Source organism: Misgurnus anguillicaudatus, chromosome 5 (assembly GCF_027580225.2).
Source record: "Misgurnus anguillicaudatus chromosome 5, ASM2758022v2, whole genome shotgun sequence".
In the NCBI taxonomy this organism is placed as follows: domain Eukaryota; kingdom Metazoa; phylum Chordata; class Actinopteri; order Cypriniformes; family Cobitidae; genus Misgurnus; species Misgurnus anguillicaudatus.
The window spans coordinates 29,534,008-29,552,476 of record NC_073341.2 but is presented as its reverse complement, the minus strand read 5'-3'; the positions used below and the strand labels follow the sequence as shown (position 1 = coordinate 29,552,476).

Here is an 18,469-nt window from a genome sequence, read left to right as displayed (position 1 = left end):
ATATTTTTTAAGTATTGTGATAAATGATAAAGAAAATATTTTGATAAATGATGGTAAGCACACAGTTGACGGTACCCATTAAATTCCATCACATTTTTTATTCCTACTATGGAAGTCAATGGTCACTATCTGCTGTGTGTTTACCATCATTTCTTAAAATATCTTATTTTGTGTTCATCAGAAAAAATTATTCATACAGATTTAGAACAACATAAAGATGAGTAAATGACAACAGAATTTTCATTTTAAAGTGAACTATCCCTTTAAGATGTATGTTGTGTGACTGTGCTTAAGGTAAATTAACTGTATATAGTGGTAAAAAGTGTGTAAATATATTATTACAAAACCAAGCCAAGTGGAATACATTTTAAAGGAATGGTTTAGCTTAAAATTGAAATTGTGTCATCATTTATTCACTCTCATCATTTTCCAACCTAATACAACTTTTTTCCGCTGTAATGCAATTTGAGAAACAGTTTTGTCAATTTTTCAAGGCATTTATAATGAATAGGAAGTAAATCTATAAAAACGTAAGACTGAATAACTACTTCTCTTATGGACTTTTATGAATTTTCCGAGGATATCTAGTTATATATCACATGGCTTTATAGTACTTGTAAAATACTGCAGAAGTCATATGAACTGTTTTATGTTACTTTTGCGTTATAAATATAGGTCTGGAATGACATGGACAAAAATGTCCCAGGAGAATGGACCCACATTTTCCATTTTTTTTTATTTTGTAATCTAATGCGATTTTATTTTTAACATTTTAAATGTGTTTATGGCTTAAATGTCAAAATGCGTTTTGGAGCCACTGTTGGTTTGCTTATGTAAACACATTAACCTTACATTAAAATACTTTATACAGATATAATACTTCAAACTTTTCAGCAGGAGACTATCTGTTGTGTGTGGAGTAATATTACATGGATAGGCCCTGGGGCTAGTGGATTGGGGGGGGGGTTATTTCCTGGCTGTAGCCCTTGTTTGTCTGCCTGACCTGGCAGCACTAGAGGCAGATCCTGCTTGGATACATCCCTGATCCCACGCCTGTCTGAAGCTGTTAGCCAGCCACTGTGTTCGGCTAGCTGGGCTTAGTTCGTCTGGGTGTAGGGAGGGGGGCGTGGGCTGAGGCCGCTACATATGCTTTGTGCCGGGGCAGTGGGGAGTGCGGACAGGGATATGGACGCTGTAATACTTTATGACTCTGGTCTTATTCATCCTACCATTTCTTTCCTATCAGTCAGAGAGCTACTGAGCCCTGCTGGATTAGGTCTCGCTTTGAAAACATAATGTCTGTCCAGTACTGTCTCAATCTCGTTCATCATCACTCTATTGCTCGCCGCTTGTCAATCATAAACTTTTTGCAAGTTTAAAGTCTTTGTTAGTTACATTTATAAAGCTTGTTAAGCATAAGTTTTTGGCAGAGCTTTTGGCAAATGCATAATACATGTGAGAGTTGTTAACTCCTGACCTTTATGTAGATCCTGTGTTTTTGAAAAAAATAATCATTTATTTATATTTTCCTAAAAGTCATTACAGAAGTTGAGAAATCTCTGGACATATTTTTTTGTATGTCATGATCAGTTAAATTATCGTCAAAAAGACTTTGGTTTATTATTTATTTGGTTTATTTATTATTGTTTTTTAAATCTTTTTCTGACTGTGGAATATAAATAAAGCAGCTTTATTTTCTTAACATCCTTTAAAGCTTTCATAGCTCGATTGCTGTTTTTAGAGGCTTGTTTTATTTTTCAATTGGCAGAATTAGAGTTAGTTTGGAAAGTCTTTTCTTGTGTGTTGTTTCTGTCCTAGATACACACTGAACCCTGGACAAACTGAAATAGATCAAAGTTTTTCTTTTGTCAACCCATTGTCTACCGCAATGTTTCAGATCATTTTTCCTAATGATATAGCAATTTTCTAATGACTCCCCTGTAAGAGAACCGTTACATTGTGTAGGTGGTAAAGAGTATTTAATCCACCTCCCCAACCTTCAGTTTCTAATCCTGTCACTCTTAAGACCCCAGGTTAGTGGAAGCTATTATGTCCGCCACTTTGTCCTTATCTAAAATCTCATGATGTATATTCTACACTTCCTTTGTGGGTAAGCTTTAAGACAAGGTATGACTGAAGTCATCAGTATTCATGCTGGCATATAAAAGAAAAACATGAACTGTGTGTCTATTAATTGTCCTATGCATAACACGTTTGCTTGTCCTATGCATAACGCGTTTGCTTTTGGAGATAGATAGATAGATAGATAGATAGATAGATAGATAGATAGATAGATAGATAGATAGTTAGATAGATAGATAGATAGATAGATAGATAGATAGCTAGATAGATAGATAGATAGATAGATAGATAGATAGATAGATAGATCAGTGGTTCTCAAACTGGGGGCCGGGGCCCCCAGGGGGTCGCAAGATGGTGCCAGGGTGCTCCAGTTTTATGACATTTTATAAAATACATTCATGTGTCATGAATTCTGTGTAATTAAACCTAAAAAATAAGCCTACTATCCAACAGCACAAATTAATATGTTTTGTTTAATTAAAATGTTAAATTTTAGAACAGTTTTTGTCATAAATTTTCTTTGGGGGGGCGCAAAGAAATGCACCGTACACAAGGGGGGCCGCACGCGGAAAAAGTTTGAGAACCACTTAGATAGATAGATAGATAGATAGATAGATAGATAGATAGATAGATAGATAGATAGATAGATAGATAGATAGATAGATAGATAGATAGATAGATAGATAGATAGATAGATATGATTTGATGTGGCTGATAATACACGTAAAAAAATTATTCATTCAATTTTTCAATTTATTCATTCAAAAAATAGTAAAATAAAACAAAATAAAAAACTTTTTTTAAAGTAGCTTAAATAAATTAATTGCAACCACTTATCTTAAAAAAATTAAGTAAATTGAATGAATATTTTTTTCAGTGTAGTTCTACTGACCTGGGGTATGTTGACTGGGTTATATATAATATACTGCGTTTTTATTATGGATTTAATAATATATGAATCATAATCTATACAATATCCAAAAATTAATGTAATGCAGATCATTTGACCTTATATTCTTTGTCAGGAACTTTCTCTAACGCCCAATGAGAACAGCTCGTGTCGTCACAGCTCAGGTCTATAAAACTCCCCGATTCACTCACCTGGTTAGACAAACACCTCCCTAATCTTCAGCTGAGAGCACACAACTTTTGTTATTGTTAGTATTTTTAAAGCCGGTTAGTGGCTTAATCGAGTGAGATTTTTTTTTAACTTACAACTGATGAAAGACAACTTTTATGAATCTTGCAAATTTTTCATATTTTACGGGCATGTGCAACATGACGGCAGAGTCGCATCCCTCTCCAGCTGAGGCGAGCAGTCCGTTGGAGATGTCTCCAAACATGAATTTGGACTCCGCAATTCCTCCTACTCCCCTCCACCACCAAACTCGACCGAAGGATGGTGTTTTAGTCAAATCTGAGCCAAACGCAGAAAGAGAGGATGTGCTTTCGGTTGGTCAAACCGAGGAACATATGCCCTCCACTGGGACCAGACGAAGAAAAAGGCCGGTACAGCGAGGAAAACCACCATACAGTTACATCGCCCTGATAGCAATGGCCATCGCCAATTCACCCGAAAGAAAACTCACCCTGGGTGGAATCTATAAGTTTATCATGGAGCGTTTTCCGTTTTACCGCGAGAACTCAAAAAAGTGGCAAAACTCAATACGGCACAATCTTACACTCAACGACTGCTTTGTGAAGATTCCTCGAGAGCCCGGTAGGCCCGGTAAAGGAAACTACTGGACGCTCGACCCCGCCGCCGAGGACATGTTTGATAACGGGAGTTTTTTACGGAGGAGAAAAAGGTTTAAGCGGACTGATGTGAGCACGTATCCTGGGTACATGCAAAGCTCCAGCGCTTTTACATCCACACCTATGAGTAGACAGGCGTACCCCAACACACTGTATCCCAGTATGACGTCAGGCTACGGGTCTCAATTGACAGGACCTTCGCACCCAGCAATGCTGCATCATTATCAGACGTCGGCGCAAGGTCAGAATAGGATGTTCAGCATCGATAATATTATCAGTCAGCAAACAGTCATGCAAAGCGCACCGGGAGACCTCAATATGCAGTCGCTCGGCCTCGGTGCGGGAGACATGGGTACCATGTCATCCAGCTGTTCCGTATCTACCTCTGACCTTACATGCTTTCAGACACAACCGATAAATCCCACAACCAACATGCTAAGCAGGAACACCGGATCGCTTGCTTCGAATATGACGACCAGCTACGCGTACCCATCATCAGCATCACCTACCCACTTGTCCGGGGTCACGCAATCCAGCTTCTCTCCGGGTGGTTCACAGGTGTTTTGTACAGGGAACAGAATTGCGCTGCCGGCTGTGCGCTCTGGGTCGTGCGCCGAGCACACAGAACCCCTGTTAGGTCTCTCTGGATCAGCAATGAACTCTTATAATAATTCATATATGAGACAAGCAAATTTTGCTCCTGGACTAGAGCGATACATGTGAAGACCAAAACAGCAAATTGCGCACCATTTCAACTTTAGATCTATCACTGTCCTGACTAACAAACTTTGTTTTTTTTTAAGTTTACACCACACTGCTTTCGCTCAGGCTCCGTAAATGAGTGTCATAATCTTGACAAATGTTAGTTTGCCTAACAGAAGTTGACTGCATGTAGAAAAGATAACACTAAGTTAAATGTTTATTTAGTCCTGTTTGTTAGTAAATAAAAATTACATTAATGTTACGTTAAAACTTAGTCGGAACGATATTGTTCGAGGTAAATTTAACCAAATAAATGTTTTCCGTATTATTTTTGTTGCCATCTTTTAAAAAATAACTTGAAAATGTTCACTGTAGAAAAACTTAATGTGAAACACTAACAATAATTTTTATATATATTATATTATCTGTCCTTCTGTCTAAATAATTAAACATCGCTAATTTTTTAAAAACAATGTCTTAGAGATCTGTAGTGTGATTGTAACAGCATTTATTTTATTATTTTGTATCGATGTAATGACTTATGTTCAAAAACTTTTATGGGCTTGATACTTGGACTTCTCCGTTATTTTTAAAGGTCTTTAAAAATAAAGACCTTTAAAAAGCTACGCTATTCAAATATTTCTTTTTGATAAGGGGTGTATGAATATTTCCAACCCAGCCCCAAAAATAACAATAATAAAGTGTGTCCTAGTCTGTGAAAACCTATCTAAATTAATTTACTGTTTTCTTGCATGAAGTCATCCCCAATTTGGTTAATAACATTCTGTGAAAATATAACCTGATTATGTTTAATATTGATTGAGGATCAATTGATTGAAATCAATGATTGAAATTCAACTTTGAACTTTTTAATTACATAATTAGATCACAAGACTTTAGCCTGGTTTTCACAGACATGTTAACAAATATGCACCAGAAAAACGGAATCTCAGGATACCGTAGGCTACATATCAATTTATTTAAGCTACATTTAAACAAAAATTTTTTTTTTTCGTTTTTTTCTCTATTTTTTTTTTTTAAATGTAGCTTAAATAAATTGATTGCAACCACTTACCTTTAATTTTCAGTTTAGTGATATAAATGTTACTCCAATCGAATGCTTTTTAAATGTTATTACATTTTATTTATTTTTCTGCATGTAAAACTGAACGATTTTCATCCATTATCATAATTTGTATCGACTGATGTTCAGGGGGTGACATCAACTGGTTAGGATTATTGAATTTAAAGTCAATCAGGATTTGGTGTATTTCACCTAAAATCCACTAGATGTCAGGCACTACCAAGTCAAGACCATGGTTGGATTTTTCTAATCAGTTTCAAACGTATTAATTTACCTTAATTTACAATGGATCATCGTCTGGTTCCTCAAATTATTAAGTAGAATTTAATTACGAAGCTATCAAGGTCAAAGGTGCAAAGCTTTTACCCATAGTTTGAGTCTCTCCAGCCATAAACAGTAGGAACCTACTGCCAAACACAAAATATATGGCCTTGGTAAGGATTTAGGAACGTTTATACTCAACTAGTGCCCAAAGTCAACTAATGTGCGCCGCCTTTAAGGTAAATGTACAGCAGTTTGTATCATGTGATAACAGAAGATGTAGCAAGCTGTCAATCAAATCTCATGAAATCCTTTTACAAACATTTTTATATTCTCATTTATAAATACTCATATATTCTCATATTTTTGAGTATAATAGCATATCTATTTAGGATGCATAAAACAGTTTTACAGGTAGTCCATGTTTCTAGCATTTATGCACACTTACTTTGTGGTTGTGCTTATTTGAGAGTACACAATTTTAAAATAATATATGTGATCCTGTCTGTGAAATCCAGGTTAAAGTTTCTAACTATGAGATAGGAGCATCAAAGCTGATTTCACTTATTGATTTCTGTCATTGACATATTATTATAGATTATTTTATAATTGTATCAAATATTATTTTAAAAGTAAAATAAAATAAAATTAACAAATAAAACAAAAAGTTCAATATAATAAAAGTATCAGCCGTAAATAAAGAATGGTACAAAAACATAATCATAGAGCAGCTTCTCCCAACCAAGAACTTTTTGACCATTTCTTTTTCCAGCATTAGGGAGCACCTTGCCATAAGGCACATGATAACTAAGTGGCTCTGGAAACAAAATATTGAAAATTTGGGTCCATGGCCATGAAACTCCCCAGACCTTAATACTTAGACCTTAAGAAGTTGATGAGGCAAATTGCAGAGGTCATAAAAAAGAACGGTCAACCTTGCAAATATTGACTCATAAATATTGTGCATAAACTTGTTTCCTGTCTGCCATTATTGGACAAACTGATCAATCCAGGTGTGTCTGATTATTGTTGTTGTGACTACTGAGGTCAGGCACACCTGGATTAATCAGTTTGTCCAATAATGACAGACAGGAAACAAGGAGCTGGCTGAAGTTCAGGAAGTAGTGCAGCTGGGCATAAAGCCTATATTCACTTTCATAGTATTCTTTTATCCTACCATGGAAGTGAATGTGGCTCATGTTCGGTTTGGTTACAAACATTCCTCAAAATATCTTCCTTCATGTTCATTATAACAAAGACATTAAAACAGGTTTGTTTTAAAATGATTACAGAATTGTACATTTTGGGTAAACTATCATTTTAACGTATTTGCAATTAAAGCCTTACTTATGCACTGCTTGTAATTGTACTTCAGTATACCATTTTCTTTTTTCTGACAAAAGACCTAAAAACACTACAGCAGCAGACTTAAATTAATATCTGTGTCATTCTCAAACTTTTTTTTATTTGCAAAGTTCAAACTAAATTCTTTTTGAAACGTATACAGAGTGCACCAGACAACCGCTAGGGGGCAGCAATGTAACATAAAATTTGCTACGGTGTTACAGTATCAGACTCATTTCACCCATGCCAACTCTCAACACATCGACTGGTCTGCTGAATCCACTTAAAAGCGGGGGAAAAGGAAGCGGAAGCCGCATTGTCAGTTTAGGCCAAAACGTGTCGCCTATGATTTGCACTTGACATTATTGCTGACCTTTCAAAACATTTTATTAGTTTCCTAAAACGAAAAGGCAAATTTAAAAAAATTCAGTAGTCTACTTATTTTTATACATGTTTATTATTTTATAAAATGTATTATAACATATTTATTCTTACATGCAAGACAAAAGGCCTAATTAACAAAATAGCACTAAACGCCTCTAAACCAATGAACTAATTAAAGGAAATCCTCTTTTAAGCCATAAGGATTAGAAATCAAATGCAGTTGGTGAAATTAAAGCTTGGAGTGCTTTTAACTTGACCTCTGAATACAAGCTTTTGTCACAGTATTGCTCCGTCCCAGCGACCATTTCAGACAAACAGATTTGTATTGGACGTTTTTATTTCTACGACAATGTTTGCTGTTTTTGGAATGTATACGTTGCTTAAAATGACACCTTGGTGCGATTTTATAAAGTAGACTGTGTGTTATTTAAATGCGTTAGGCTATGTTGAATTTATTTCGACAGTTGTAAATTTAGTACACAGGTCTGAAGAGCAGACACACCAATCTGTGTTTAACCTAATAAAATAGATTATTGTACGACAAATGGGATAAAAGAGAGGATGAATATATGGACAAAGAGCATGCCAAACGCATTTTAATGATATATTAAATTAATATATATATATATATATATATAATTATAAACTGCCCGAGACAAACTAAGCTTTCGATGTGCATGTGTATTTGTTTGTGAATTATAAATATAACGAAGAAGAATTAGAAACACGTTTTGTGGCACAGCTTGTCAGTCCCCCCATAAGCAGGTTGCACGTATGCCGTTCACATAAGCTATACAGTAGCCTATTATGAGTTAGGCTATTATTAATTATGCGTAAAAGGTAAACAGAAATGTTTAAAATTAACAAAGAAAACATAAAACCCGCGAGAAGTTGAGATGAGATATAACAGCATTTAATGAAAAACCTTCGCACATTTTGAACTCAAATGGATGAGGTTCAGATTTGGAAAAATTTAGTTTGTCCCATTTGGGAGCATATTTAGCCTAATGATAATCATATGTAGATTAAGTTATTTTATGTGCAGAATTACTGATTGTATATTGTAGTATTCATTTATTTTATGATTGTCCTTTATATTTTAACAATCAAAGCATGTAAACTAAGTTTTAGATTAATAATCAATTCAAGTTAATGTTTAAATATTATGAAATATCCAAGTATTTTAAATGAACCATACTGTGGTTTGTCTTTGCTAAACTGAGAACAAATGTTGAGTAATACACACATTTTCCCCGTTTACCTCTATTTAATATTTTTGGAATGACCATGTTGCTTTGTCATGAAAAGTTTCTCTTTAAGGCTGATAGATTTTTAATTTATTACCGAAAATTGTATTACTTAAATTCTTTAAAGGTAGGCTACTAATTTTTTTAGTTGATTTATTTTGGATGGAGCTTTCGATTAGCCTAAAAATAATCTTGTAACTCGGGATTTAATGCAAAAAATATAACATATTGGTTATTTGTTATATTAATAACTTTAGAAAGTATTAATGTCAAACATTACAAACTAGATAAAACTAATTTAAAAATAATAATCCAGCATAATAAGATGCATTTCAATTTAATAACGCATTGACTTGTTATTTGTCGTGATTTTTTTTACTTTAATTAGATGAAATGCGTCATTTAATGTGTCATAGATAAATCATCTCGTTTTGTTTCTAATCTACGCGAATGTTAGTTGAATATGATTAATTACATAGTTAGCGCACAAGTGAAGGGAGAACAGATAACACGCACTTGTCGTCTTCTCCGTGCTGCTGTTTTCTGCGCTAAACTTCCTCTAGTTCCTGGTTACTGACATGTTGGTCACGTGATTATGGTGTCTGGATAAATAGTTTTTGAGAGCCGCGAGGGGGAATACTTGGAGACACACTCGTGCACGGTGCTACAGCTGTACTCGATAACGCACTATCGAAAAATGAAAACAAACCTGTTAGTGAATGCATAGTTGTAGTACTTTATAAATATTCAATGTTTATATTGCACATGGACTAACCACATGTTTCGAGGTCTTAACTGAGTGTCCAGCTCGGCTTGAATGAGCGTTGAGGTCCGGACAGTTCTTCTGTTATGTAAGTCTGCTGTTATTCTTTCGAGGGTTTGCAGTTGATAGTATTTTTATGCTGCTCCGGGACGTAAAGAACAGCTATTTTTTACATTTGGAGGACGGGGATTTTGTCGGTCCAGAGCACACAAGTGACTGAGAGGACACATTGCTTGTGGTGGGTGCTTCACGAGACTGGACACGGAACGCGAGAGAGGAAGACAAAAAGACTCTCCAAAGATGACTCTGGGGACGGACATGTCGGACAGTTCTGCACTGTCCGACGACCTGGACATCGATGTTGTTGGTGGGGATATTGTAAAAGAGGGTAAATATCTTCACCATCATCACAATTTTCACTTGGACAATGACTCCGATGACAATCTATCCCAAAACGCGGGAGAGGGCGCAATCTCTCCGGGCCAAAGTAGCCTGGACTGTCCGGGTGACCGGGTAGGTCCACGGGATGAAAACGGGACCGGGACTTTGCCTGGAGATAAGCCAGGGAAAAACGCATTGGTAAAACCTCCTTATTCCTACATAGCCTTAATAACGATGGCTATCCTTCAGAGTCCAAAGAAAAGATTGACTTTAAGCGAGATATGCGAGTTCATCAGCAACAGGTTCCCGTATTACCGGGAGAAATTTCCTGCGTGGCAAAACTCTATCCGTCACAACCTGTCTCTTAATGACTGCTTTGTCAAAATACCCCGTGAACCCGGTAACCCGGGCAAAGGCAATTACTGGACCCTCGACCCAGAGTCTGCCGACATGTTTGACAATGGGAGTTTTCTGCGCAGAAGGAAGCGCTTCAAAAGACATCAGACCAATGAGATACTTAGGGACGTTGGGGGATTTCTACCTGGCTTTGGCTATGGACCTTACGGTTACAACTACGGCCTGCAGCTGCAAAATTTCCACGCGCATCACCCCTATCACCCACACCACGCGGGTGGCGCGTTTCCTTTCCAAAACGCACCTTGTGCGCTCCCAACCCCTTCTTCGATATTTTCGACGCCACACTCATTGCCTTCATTTTTAGGTACCGAGCTCAGAAAGCCATTTTATCCCCAACTCAGCCCGACTCTTCCCAGTCTCGCGCCACTCAAAACGGACACTAATGCGCCAAGTCGGCCTTCTTTCTCTATAGACAATATAATTGGTGCAGCTAGCTCACCGGCCTCTCCTTATAACGCGCAACCGAGTGGACAGGCTCAGATCTTGGCCATGCTAACTCCTTCACTTGCTTCGGCCACGAATCATTTGAACCTGGCGCAAGAAACGATGCTGCAGCCTGGCACACAGACATTCTCGAGCAAAACGTCAAGCCTTAACAATTGCCATTTGTAAACTGGCAGCAAATTGAATGTGCAGCAGTCCAATTTAATATGGTTGTTTCTTCATTTGCTAAGGTAGGATTTATACTTTTGCAAGATTGAAATGCCTCCCGTTTTATGTTCCTGAATTGTTAAATGAAATAGTTATTGATTATATTTATGGACTGTACATATGTAATATTTGACGTGAAATACACGCCGAACAGAGAGAATTAGGACCATGTAAATAGTAAGCTAAATATGAGGTTAAGAGCCTACCCTTTGGACGGCCAGTGGACCTTTACCGCTGTCCAATAAGTCAAATAGTTTGTACTCATTGACATAAAATTTCCTCGTTGGATGAACTTAAATGAAGATTGTTTAATTATTTTATTATTTTGTATATTTTGTGAGTTTGTGAAAAGCACTGTCAATACCGAGACTGAAACTCAGGATTTACTTGTTTTGAAAGCACATTTCCAGAGACAATGGGGGCTGTATATAGATTACATAGGTTAACGTCCCACTTGCCCTCATTCTCTCAACAGACGTGTTCTGGTGATTTTATTCTTATTTTATTTCTGTTGATAGATGATTATGTGGTTTTTGGTGTAAATCGCATTACCTCTCTTTCTGTCTGACTCTTGTGCATACGTCAATACATATTTCATTATTCCATTAAAATAATCTGTGAAAAGAATGTTGTTCTATGTAAAGAGACAAAACAATGTCTATAGGTCATTTTTGTTGTAATGACAAAACAATAAATGTTTGTGAATTTTAACTATGTTTTCGTTTAACTTCTTTTCGCTTTAGAACTCAGTCAGACTCATCGACCAAGAGCAGGAGTTTATAAACAAAATTGTTTATTGATTTAAAAAAATTGCGAATGTTAAGTAAACAGTAAATTGTAATTCCATTATTTTTGCTATATCGTTTTATGTAGGCTATTTATTATTATTTTGCCAGTATATTCTTCTTTAGTAATTCTTGCACTTCATTTGGGCTTCATAAAAAACGATAGGCATAGAACACTTAACAAGAATGTCAAACAACATTTATTAACGTCATTAAAATGTATTTTTTCCTCTTAAAAACATTTTACGTATTTACTCTACACATATTAATAAAATAAACTATTAATTAATAAAAATTAACGTATTTAATGTCCACATCATATTCAGGCCCAAGGCACATGTTGCCTTTTGTGTGGCGCTTTGAGCCGTAATAATTGACCAGTTTCTGGCAAACGACAAAGAGCTAAAGCAATGGGAACATCAGGGCATGAAAGCCTATAATTGAATGTGAGGGTTCTACATGGATACCCACGAAGTCTTTTGAGGATTCGTTGCTAATTTGTGGTAGCATTTTTTTCAGCTGGAATCTAATCCACAATAATGCAGCTTTTTGCCCATTTGTTGATGTTGTCACTGAAGACCTCGTCCCTAAGGCCTGAATGAGCACCCAGCAAGTGGTCCCTAGCGAGACAAGCCACACACATTTGCTTCTGAAAGGCGATCGTCTTAAAAGACTCTCGGTTGTCCGCTTTCATGTCATCTGTACTGTCTCGAGACATGTACAAAAGAAGCAGCGGGAATTCGCCCTAGTGCGAAAAACAGACTGATGAATCCATTTCAGAGTTGGCCGAGCACACGGTCCTGTTCTGAAGGTGGTATAAAAAGCTGCCTTTATTTACTTGCTTCGTGCGCAAATGGGTAAATTTGCTTCGTGGGGTGTTTTTGACAACTGGTTGTTAGGCAAAAAAAGGGAGGGTTGACTGACTCACCGTATTTTCCCCTTTCTTTAAATCCGCAAAACCTTTTGAAACGAATGCAAACATGTTGGTTGTGGTTGTAGCCCATTAATTCAACATGTCATGTATTTTGTCATTTTGATTAAAAAAAATTGAAATATTGCGTTGTATTTCATAAAAACAAAACAAGTTCAAACGAATATAGGCCATATTTTTCATACGTTTTGTTTGGCATATTTAAAATATCAATAATTAGGGAAGCCAATCTATTGTTATAATTTAGGTGCACCTGTATCATTATTTTAAAATCATTTAAATAGGAAATCTAGCTGAAGTCATGGTTCTTTAGTGGTATTAAGGTAATGTGGTGAAACGAAAACTGATGCATAGTCTATTGAATAACGAAGCCGTGTTTTAATTTAATAGTAATAATAGCAGCAATAACACTAATGATAATAATATCCGAGTGTGCCTTTAGTTTAGTACTTCAGGATAACTTCAGGGCAGAGGTCACATGAGTCTCTAACTAAAACCCTTAAACCCACAGTTAAAAATACCACTTTTGATCTGTACTGACAACAGCAAATAAAACACTAGGCCTCACAGGAAATTTAGGGGAAAATACACGATTGTTTAAATGTTCTGTTTTTTACGCTGAATATGTTTTGCACCTCATGAATTTGTGGCAAATACCAAAGTTTTACAAAGTAGGTCTGTTGATTATAGGGGAAATGCGAGTTCGATGGGCGTTAATGTAAAAAAGATGATCCTCTCTCTTTGCGTTCAATAGTTTTAAGTCTTGTTTTGTTTCTCCATGAGAAATTACATCATTCTCCTTTAATCGGATCGAAAGTGTAAATCACGGGTTACGGCCTTAAATCCCTATAATTGCCCGTTCATTTCGCTTTCATTTTTTCCTTGTGGCGCGTTAGTTACACCATGAGGGGACCACCCACGATTTGGCATGGAGCAAAGCATATCTCTACTTATCTCTTCTATCGCTGTAATTTACAAAAGGATATCTCTAAAACAACTCTGTGGATTTACTTCGGGCCTGGCGTGCTTATGTGTTCTTTGCATTCTGCGATGTTGTCAGTGTTTTGTCGTGTTTGCTTTTATTAAGTATTTTACACTGTTCCGTGAAGTATTTTCAATTTTTACCGTTCTTTTCTTGTTGTCCTCTAGTTTATAAATTTGTAAAAATTGATGAAATTTCCCTGATCAACATTGCACATTTTAGTTTATTTTTATTTTGGGCTATTGCTTGTCTTGAATGTCTAAATAATTTTCTTTGCTTAAGTGAACAAAATTAATATTTTTTTTTATTTCTGAGCAAATTGTTACAAATTAGCTCGTGTTAGATTACTGTATAGCAGACCTTGTTGATAGTTTAGTTGCATTTTTGTTTTATTTTTTAATCTGGACGTGTGGAATTGGAATTAGACCTATCCCGGGGTACCTACCATGTTATAATAATGTTTTATCTTTCGAGGATAGACGTTTAATTTTATTTTTATTTGTTATTTTTAATACATACAAATTTTATATTTTAGTCATGAGTTATTACTTAACCAGTAACCGAATTTAAGAAATAAAAGATGTGGCACATATTTTATTCTTTATAAGGTGATTAATGCACAACAGATGCGATTTCTCTTCATTTTCGTCTGTTTTTACAAGCGGCTATGTTTATTTATTATTATTATTTGTGGTAAATTATTTTTGCGGACATAAGGCTTTTTTTTTAAATCTTATTTTTACACGGTAATCGACGTTGTTGTTACCACTTGTACATCATAGATTTTAAATAAATTTTGTTGCATCGATACTTATCGTAGCTTTTTAATTTTGTTTGCATATTTTGTTGCAAATATAGACAAAAAGCGTCCGGACGCATCAGAGTACTTTAATTAAACCAGGGCACCTGCTGCATGAACCGTAAAATACCATATCGGCTGCGTTTCAGCAACGACGTTATTATCGAAGTCTGTTATTATATGTGATGCCTTCATAAACCAGATTAAAAAGAACAGAATATCCTTGTGGTTACCTCAGTGGACTTTTATCACAGGTCTCAAAACCTCTGAATTGCAATTTTCTGTGTCATCCAATTTTAACTTTGGTGTTGTATTTTTCGTATTTTGATCATTAGGCCTGTATCCCTCCAATTTCTCTCTCTCTCTCACTCTCTCTCTCTCTCTCTCTTTCTAACATACACTATTTTATTTAAAGGGCTGAAATAAACAGATGATGGGAGCCCTCGCCCTCATTGTGAAGGAATGCCGGCGGCCGAGTCCCCTGACACCCCGGCATGAAGCAGAGATGTACGGCCACAATAAATTAGGCCCTCCCTCCCCAGCCCAGCATCTCCCCCTCCGTGTTTTTCTAACGCACCGAGGAATCCTCTGCTTAATTAATTTAGAATGTGTAAATAAAGCAGAGATACAGGCCTCCCCTCTTCTCTGGAAACAAAATATTAACTTTGGAAGTGTTCGCCCCATCGACTTCGACTCACTGGGACTCACTTTAGGACACCTGCTGTTGGTCTGGCCCACCATCCCACACACAGAGACGCACATGGACACAGAGAGAGACTGGTGACCGATTACTGAAAAATATAATCTAAAATCTGATCTATCATCAGATGAAAACAATAGCTTCTTTATACGTCCCAAAAAAGACTGATTAGATAAAGTAATATATTGCAATTGCCCAACTGTGCATCTTTTCCAGTAACAAACTCCTTCAAGATGTGAATTTTTACTAAATCGGACCTGGGCTTAGTGACGGGTTAGTGTTGGCGTTACGGAAGCCCGAGGACTTAAGTTGTGACTTTAAGTTTGATGGAGAGGGGCAGCTGTCGCATGTCTGCGCGCACACTCCCGTTATCCGGTCAGGAGACCACCTTACCGCACGGTTTGCAACATGCATGCGCAAAAGCAGTGTAGGCTGGATTCTATATTAATTACTAAAAGTTGAATGTGATTTATTATCATGTTTAATGTACTATGCTGTCGTACAACGCCATTTACACCATCCAAGCCGCAGCTTTGTGGGCAACTATCTCCTCTCAAAATGAGTTCACAGGCATATATAATATAATAATTGGGGTTCGCTTTTAGTAAGCAGAACTAAATAAACTCCTGCACTTTTCCAATTTAGTAAATTACATTTAAATACCGAGGGCGCAACATAGCTAGTGATTTTTCAATTTAGACAGCCCCAAGAAACTATCAGCAACAGCACTACCAAAAATTAAGTGAAATGTGAGGATGGGGATAACATTTCTGCTATAGCCTAGTCTCACAGTTACACTTTACGTGAGAGATTTTCCCTTAGTGTGAAATGTTGAGGTCTGTCTAAACAAAATTATGATCTTTTGGTTTTCTGGAGAAGTTTCCCAGCTGAGACGCATGCATACCTTTTCATCTTTAAAATTTTAACGTAATTCCCGTGTCGTATTTAACGGGTGTGTTTTTCCGCAGTAAAAGAAATTAGACACGCGACTTTTCTAGAGCCAGGTGTAAGAGAAACTTTCTTAATGTAGGCATTTCATATCTGTGAAAACCAAAGACTGTTTTCGGAAAGAATGGGAAAGTCCCGCGATAAAAACGAAGTTTACTATCCAGAGTGAAATGCGATCAGAGAGAGGTCGCGGGGCCAAACTTTTTAAGACTAATGTTTATTTAGAGAAGTGAGCGCTGTCTATGAGCCTCCCGCGCTCTCCTCGAGCGCACCGCTAATGTATTTAGCAGAGCTGACCGGACCACCGCACGAGCGGCCCACCGCGTGCGCGCGCGTGCGTGAGCGAGCGAGCCTTTCCTGGCTACTGACGCTGTGACGGGAGCCCCTCGAGGAGACTTGTGTGTTATAAAGCGAGACGGACGAATCACAATATTTGGGTTCAACACATTATTTTGAAACTGTAACTGTTACACTCCGGCTTGCCTCAGGACGAATTGACCCGTTGTCTTGATGCTTTCGTGATAACGGATGAAAGCTCTCGTGTCCGCCTGTGTGTGCTCCGTCGAGATCTGTGTTTTCTTACAGTTTGTGAAATTGAATTAGATACGCTTAGGAATCTGACCTCATAGCAGACCTGTACATATTTCCAACTCCCAGGTCCATCGTGTTTTGGGGTGTTTTTGTTTGCTCAGCTGGAATGGCCATCAAACAGCCAGTCCTGGTCCTCCGCGTCTTTTTACTCCCTCTCCTCTCCTGCCTCGCTCCCTCCTGAGCCGGCTGTCCCCTCTCACGCCCTCCCTACCGCGCCTTCGCCATCACGGACTGTGTGTGGGGAGGGGGGTCAGCTTTGGACCAAAACAATGCCACTTAAAAATAACGTTTTTTAAGGAAGTTTTTTTTTTCGCAGTGATGCTGAACAATATGGTTTCCCAATCGAACCCCGACTTTTTCCCTCATTACCAATTTATCTAAAGGAGCACTATTTATACCAAGCAGTAGCTTTGTTGTATTTAAAAATAGTTTTGTGTAATCTAGCATCTTTAAAATCAGACAAATGAATCACATTGTCAATAGCAGCTATATGTTGCGTTAAAAACTACTGGACAGATGCCACACCACTGAGATAAGGCCACTGAGAGCACAAAAACACAATGACTGGGGAGCAACACATACCAAAGAACATACTCAAGTGAAGAGGCAGCGGGCAGGATGAAGCCTCTCTGCACTTCACTCTCCTAGTACTACCTTTATAGGATGTTAACACGACAGAGCCCCCTGCCTCCCAGATCCAGGCCAGCATACGGGCACAATGGTCTCGAGTTCACCGGGTGACGCGAAACACTTAATGTTGCACCGCTCTCAAGCACCTTTTCCCCCACCCCACTCCATACAGCGCGCTGGTGTGAGGTAATGAAAAAGCCTGAGAGAGTTTATGTGTGTGTGCGTTGTACTCGTTAGTAAAACAATACCAGATAATCCAGTGCAAAACAGTGCTAATCCGGATTTGTTGCACCTTCTTTTTCAACTCTTTGGTCGAAATGTGTCCTAAATTGGTTCATGGTTTTATGCTGCAGTCGTGCTCCATACACCACTTCTAATTCAGGCTTCTAATTATATGAACTGGATTGGCTTGAATGCATTTACTGTCACTTTGCTCATGCTTGCAGATCTGTGTGGAAGAGAGGAAATGAGGAGAGGAAACTATTTGCACATTTTGGAATGAAGTCTTTCCCTCTGCTCCTGTTTGTCATGCCTCACTGCACCCCAGCCAGGCCAAACGAGAGGGTCTGAAAGTAAAAAGTAAACAATGGTCATTTATTTATTTGATGGGTTCTGTTTTTATGAGCTGCAACAATAAAAACATGATATTTATATAAAAAGTGGAACATATATTTTTATACATAAGTCTCAAAATCAATTTCTTAGATCATCAAAAGTTTGATTTCAGCCATTTTTAAGTTTTTCATCTTAAACATGACCATACTCAGTTAATTATATAATAATAATAATAATAATACATTATATTTTGACAGAATGCATATTTATGAAGGATGATTTTATGTAGAAAACAGTAAATCTATAAAAGACTAGCTGGGTTTTCACAGGCAGGGTCACATGGATATATTTATATAGTCATAAACTTTCAACATTACACATTATATTTATGGACTTTGTACTGACTCTCATTACATTGTTTTACTAAGATAAATATAAAAGCATAAAAAGTATTACCTTCATGCAAGCCTTATGCAA

The 18,469-nt window shown here is 37.2% G+C and overlaps 3 protein-coding genes across 4 annotated transcripts in view; 2 read left to right on the top strand and 1 right to left on the bottom strand.

Moving 5' to 3' along the window:
- fam78bb (family with sequence similarity 78 member Bb) overlaps positions 1-18,469 on the bottom strand; it is a 73,237-nt gene that overhangs the window by 9,932 nt on the left and 44,836 nt on the right. For both annotated transcript variants that reach the window (XM_073867945.1, XM_055167337.2), the window contains exon 4: positions 17,928-18,003. In XM_073867945.1, coding sequence (XP_073724046.1) covers positions 17,928-17,929 — 2 coding nt within the window. In that variant the 5' untranslated portion in view covers positions 17,930-18,003. The remainder of the gene's footprint in view (positions 1-17,927; positions 18,004-18,469) is intronic.
- Positions 1,169-5,685, top strand: foxe3 (forkhead box E3). Its single transcript, XM_055167329.2, has one exon. The coding sequence runs from the start codon at positions 3,319-3,321 to the stop codon at positions 4,558-4,560; it is 1,242 nt and encodes a 413-aa protein (XP_055023304.2). The 5' UTR covers positions 1,169-3,318; the 3' UTR covers positions 4,561-5,685.
- On the top strand, positions 9,469-11,782 carry foxd2 (forkhead box D2). The gene has a single exon (XM_055167330.2). It carries the CDS (start codon positions 9,923-9,925, stop codon positions 11,030-11,032), a length of 1,110 nt encoding a protein of 369 aa, XP_055023305.1. The 5' UTR covers positions 9,469-9,922; the 3' UTR covers positions 11,033-11,782.

Excerpts from the sequence above, each read along its gene's own strand:
- foxd2 (XM_055167330.2), top strand. The coding sequence starts at position 9,923 with ATGACTCTGGGGACGGACATGTCGGACAGTTCTGCACTGTCCGACGAC.
- foxe3 (XM_055167329.2), top strand. The coding sequence starts at position 3,319 with ATGAATCTTGCAAATTTTTCATATTTTACGGGCATGTGCAACATGACG.